The sequence below is a fragment of the Pteropus alecto genome, unplaced genomic scaffold (genome assembly GCF_000325575.1).
Source record: "Pteropus alecto unplaced genomic scaffold, ASM32557v1 scaffold21, whole genome shotgun sequence".
Taxonomy (NCBI): Eukaryota; Metazoa; Chordata; class Mammalia; order Chiroptera; family Pteropodidae; genus Pteropus; species Pteropus alecto.
Window position 1 is genome coordinate 19,216,136 of NW_006436282.1, and position 5,140 is coordinate 19,221,275.

General features: G+C 41.3%; 1 protein-coding gene across 3 annotated transcripts in view; it reads right to left on the reverse strand.

Moving 5' to 3' along the window:
- The window catches only part of SKAP2 (src kinase associated phosphoprotein 2), a 158,173-nt gene extending 157,624 nt beyond the window's left edge, over positions 1-549 (reverse strand). For 2 of the 3 annotated variants that reach the window (XR_001516908.2, XM_006912014.3), the window contains exon 1: positions 241-547. Coding sequence is in view for 2 of the 3 variants with exons in the window: in XM_006912014.3 (XP_006912076.1) it covers positions 241-307 (67 nt within the window). In the remaining variant the exon portion in view is untranslated. Of the gene's footprint in view, positions 1-240 lie in introns of all 3 variants that reach the window. The other variant, XM_025046883.1, reaches the window with a different exon arrangement.
- Positions 550-5,140: the final 4,591 nt, after the last annotated feature.

The window sequence follows — 5,140 nt, forward strand, 5'->3', positions numbered from 1 at the left end:
ACACACAATAGTGTAACCCAACGACCAGGGCTTCCCCACCATCCAGCACCAAAATTCAACACACACGCCCATTCCCTTTCTCAGACCCCTCTCCCCACTCCCAGCCCCACTCCCACAGGCCAGGAGATGCGGGGAGCGCGGGAAGGGAGGGCAGAGATTCTGAATGCTGCTGTCCCCAGCGGCTCGCCGTCCCCTCGCCCCCGCCCCTGAAGCGTTACCCGCCCCCTTCCCACTCTTTACCTGCCAACAGGTTCCTAATTTCTTCAGGGAGGGGATAGGGAGAGGAGGTACTGCTGGGATTGGGCATATTAGAGTGCGCGGGGCGTGCGGGGAAAGGACCTGAAAGGGTAACCGACGGTCTGGGGTTGCGGCTGCGACCTAGACTCTAGCTAGCGGTCCGCGTAAACACAGCGGGGCTGAGATTCCGGACACTGCCGGGCCGGGGTTCACAACAAGGAAGTCACTGAAGCTTTAGCCAGCAGCAGCTGGACTCTCGGCCCAACCCCACCGGGCAGATCCGGGCGGGGCGATGGGCGGGGCAAAAAATAAAAAAAAAGCCGAAGGCCTGAAGGACCCAACTGTAAGCCTTGGTTTTCTTAACCTCCTAAAAGAACCTCTGGACAGGCCACGCCCACTGCTACGTCAGGGAGCTGGAGGAGGAGCGACTGGTGGGAAGGGAGGTGACTGGGGCTGCATCACCTGATCCTGCGCCTGAAGCGCCTTGCCGCCATTTTGGTTACTGGCACCAACTGCTGACCATTTCAACAGGACATCGGAAAGTAAGGTAGTCGTAGTGCCTCCAAGTTTTACGATTAAGAGGCCTTATGGCCAAAGGCCAGCACTGCCAAGGTTTAACACCTCGCCTAGTAACCCACAAGGAATTTTCGACCGTCCTGAACTATCGGGGCCTTCTTTGTCCGATTGAATGAAGGTTGCAAAGTCCCATCTTCCGCCAATCCTCCCTGAGAATCCAGAGGAGCTGCTCCAGGGAGCGATCTGATTGGCTCTCACATACTCTTCTACATAACTCGATTCTTGGGTGACGGTTTTCCCCACTACAAACTAAAAGTGGGGAGTACAGTCACTATTCTGAGTTTAAAAAAATAATAAAAGTAAAGCTAAATAAACAGTAGATACTACCGTCTATTATAAGCATCATATTGATGGTAATTAGAATGAAATTATAAAATCGGTTCTCTACAACTTGATCGTTTAGACAACAAACACTTATTGTCTGCTATCTGTAAATCTTCTTACAGGTTTTCTCTAAAACCTAAAAAGGCACGTTCTGGTGCCGTGTGTGTGTGTGTGTGTGTGTGTGTGTGTGTAAATATATATATACCGATAGCAACTGACATGGCAAAGCTCTTTCCTAGATGCTACTACTATATTTTGAAGATTATATTGTGGCTCCAATCGCAGTGTAAATTGTTTATTCCTCTACCCTCCAATCCTCACTATATCTGTAGCCCTTTAGTTTTCATTAGAACCATAGAGAGAATCTATTACAATACAGATTCTCAAGTCCCACTCACAGAGATTCTGATTCATCAGTTTAGATGGGACCTAATTATTTAATTTTAAACAAGCCATGTAGGTGGTTCTGATGCTAGACATTCTGATATTTGATTTTGAGAATCACTTGACTACTTTCCAGCTCCAATTAGGCAAAAAAATTGCCATTACTTACATCCCCACCTGGAACCCTAAACCTAACATAGAATAATGGCTCTATTAATATTTCATACTAAAAAAGTTTCAGACAGTAATAGTAAAAAAAAATAAGTAGTCAAATGCAATGACATTTCTGAATAATTCTCTAAAAGGCACACCACATACAAATTGTAAAAGAAAAATTTGGAATATTTTGGAGTCTTCTCAAAACAAACGACAAAAAATTTAAAACTGAAGTAAAACATGCAAAATAACCACAAAAAGACAACCACAAAACCAACCCATTTTCTAAAATGGAATCTGAAATTCCTACTCAGATTTATAAATGTGATGAATTATAGAAAGCGTAGAATTAGAATTCTTTTGTGTGGCAGTAAAAGTGAATAGAGTCATTTTACAATGTAGTGTCCTCCAGCTTCAAAGAACTGAGAATTATTATTCTTAAACTACAAAATTATCTTTCTTCCTACTTCATGGACATTTCATATTAGTGAGGATTCTTCCTCCCTTTACAGTTATCACATATAATTCTTTGCCCCGTCACATTTTTTTTTATTAAAGTAGTCCTCCAAATGTTCCTATCCTTTGTTTCTTTCTGATAGAACTGTCTAGATATTTTTTTATTCTTGTGTCTCATTTATTTATTTATACTCCACTCATTCCACAAAGGAATTGAGGTGATTTACTCTTATATCAAAGAGACAGCTTTCTGGAGTGGATCAAATGGACAGTGTCTACACTGCTCATTATGACAAGTCATTCTTGTTACTGAGAGACAGGAAACTATTAAGATTGCCTTAAAATATATAGCATCTAGTAGTGCAAATAAAAAAGGCAATAACAGAAAATGGACTTTTTGTATGAAACACATTTACCCTATTTAGGAAACCATTCTCAGACACAGGTTCATGATGAATTCACTTGGGCAATGCTTTGTATACTCTATCATTTTTACTGTTTATTGTTAAAGCTACTGAAATTGAATATAAGACTGAAAGAGAAATAAACAGAGGCTAGAAGAAATATATTCTTATTTCTCTCATTTCCATAACAAAATCTAGGAAGGAAATCAAAACATACTTTGCATTCTTTAAACTAGTTATATTAGGCAAAAATAAATAATAAGTGAAACTTTAAATCTCAACCCGACAGAGGTGGTAGCTACTCTACCATTCTACAAAGAGACAAGGCTCTGGGAAAATCTCATGATCTATCTCCTCAAAAGTCCTCCAGTTCAAAGAAGGTATATATACAGTCATGTGCCACCTAACAATGGGGATACATTCTGAGAAATGTGTTGGTAGGTGATTGCATTACTGTGCAAACGTCATAACTACTTACACAAACCTAGATGTAGAGCCTACTAACACACCGAGGCTATATGGTATACCACTGTCATGTATGCGGTGTATCATAGACCAAAATGTTGTTATATAGGCATGACTGTATATCTCCCTATAACGAAAGCTAATCCCCCTTCTTTACATCTTTCAAATTTAGCTGAGCTAAATAAACATTTGCCCACAGGCCTAGATTTAAAAGAATCTAAACTGGCAGTGAAAAAAAATAGTGAGCTAAAACACTATTTTTCTCTGCTTGCCTTATCTTCTTTTTGTTTGGCTTTCATAGGCATGTGTTGTATCAGTTATCTGTTGCTGCATAACAAAACATAGCTTAAAACAAACAGTATCTCACACAGTTTCTGATGGTCCAGAATCCATGAGTAGATTAGCAGGATAGTTCTGACTCAGAGTCTCCCATGAAGTTACAGTCAAGTCATAGGCTGGGTTGCAGTCAACTGAAGACTTGACCATAACTAGAGGATCAACTTTGAAGAAAGCTCCCCACAAGACTGTTGTTTGGAGTCCCCCACTCCTCTTTGGCTGTTGGCAAAAGGCTACCACAGTTCCTCGATACATGAACTTCTCCACAGGGCTACTCAAGTGCCCTCTTGACAGACAACTAGCTACCCCCAGAGCAAGTGATCCAAGAGATAGCACAATCAGGACAGAAGCTGCAATGTCTTTATGACTTAATATTAGAAATGGCATAATTTTACTGCTGCCATATTCTATTGGCCACAGAGACCTGGTATATAGTGAGAAGGGACTACAAAAGGCTATGAATACCAGGAAGTAGGAATCACTGGGGCCATATGGAAAGCTGACTACCATAGTCAGCTCTCTGGCTGCCAATGATCCACATCTCTCCCGATGCAAAATACGCCCATCCCTTCTCAAAGCCACCTGCAAAGTCTGATCAGCTCAAAGTCCAGAATCTCATCACAGTAAAGTCCAGGTATGGATGATGCTTCTTAAATACAGCTCCTCGAGTACAGTTCTCTTGATTAAAGATATATGAAGTAAAAAGACAAGTTATCTGCTCCCCATATAACTTACAACGGTGGGACAGGCATACAATAACCACTATAGACATTCCTGTTCAAAAGGAGTGGCGACAATAAGTATACAGACATCACTGGTTCGTAGCAATTATGAAGACCAACCAGGAAAATGTAAAAATTCTTTGATTAGGACAGTTTTACTCCTACCTGGAATAATTTCTACATGAATCTGGCTCTGCCCTCTAATTCATCCTTTCTTTTCCATTGAAGGCAGCCCGTGTTTTCAGTTGCACGGTGTTCTCAATCTGCTTTTCATTTCATACTGTCACTATCCCACTCTCTATCAGGGTTCAGTCAGAGAATCAAAACCATGAGAGTGGAGTTAGAAATAGAGATAGAAAGGAATTTGTTATGGAGATTTGACCCTACACAGTGTGGAAGGTGGTTAAACTGATGCTGCAATTTGAAGTCCACAGAGCAGAATCAGGAAGGGATGATGGAGGAGATTCAAGACAAGCTGGAACACGGAAGCACAAGCCATAGTTCATGAGGACAACCTGAAACCTGAGTGAGCTCTTGCTGCCTCTAACTTTGATGGTGTGGATGTCCTGCAGAAGCTGGGTCCTTCGTGACAGAGCTAAACACACACTTAGAAGCCAGGGAGCTGAAAGGTGGATCCAGCAGAAAGTGGGGCAGTTGCAGGCCCAGCTGCTGCCTCAAGCCAGTTGAGGTGAACAAGGAAATAAGCAACAATATATATGCGAGCTACATGACTGCTGCTCCACTTCTGCAAATCTCATGTAAAACCTCTTTTGTGGCCCACCCTAACCAGAAACAGACAGACAGGGAATTCCAGGAAATAGAAGTCGACTGATTGCAAAGCCAAGGAGCAGACACCTGTACTATTGTAAGGAAAGGGTGGATTAAAGAAGCAATTGAGATTTTGTATTTATTTTGTAGCCTAATACATTTTTAAAACTTTTTAAACTCATTGTGTCTTTTAAGTCATCTAGTAAGGGGTCTTTTAAAAGTTTTTAGGAATGAAGATTTGTTTTATTTTCTAAATTCTTAACCCTCTCTTCATTTGAATCTTCTAGGGCTAGTAGGTATAAGTTTATCATT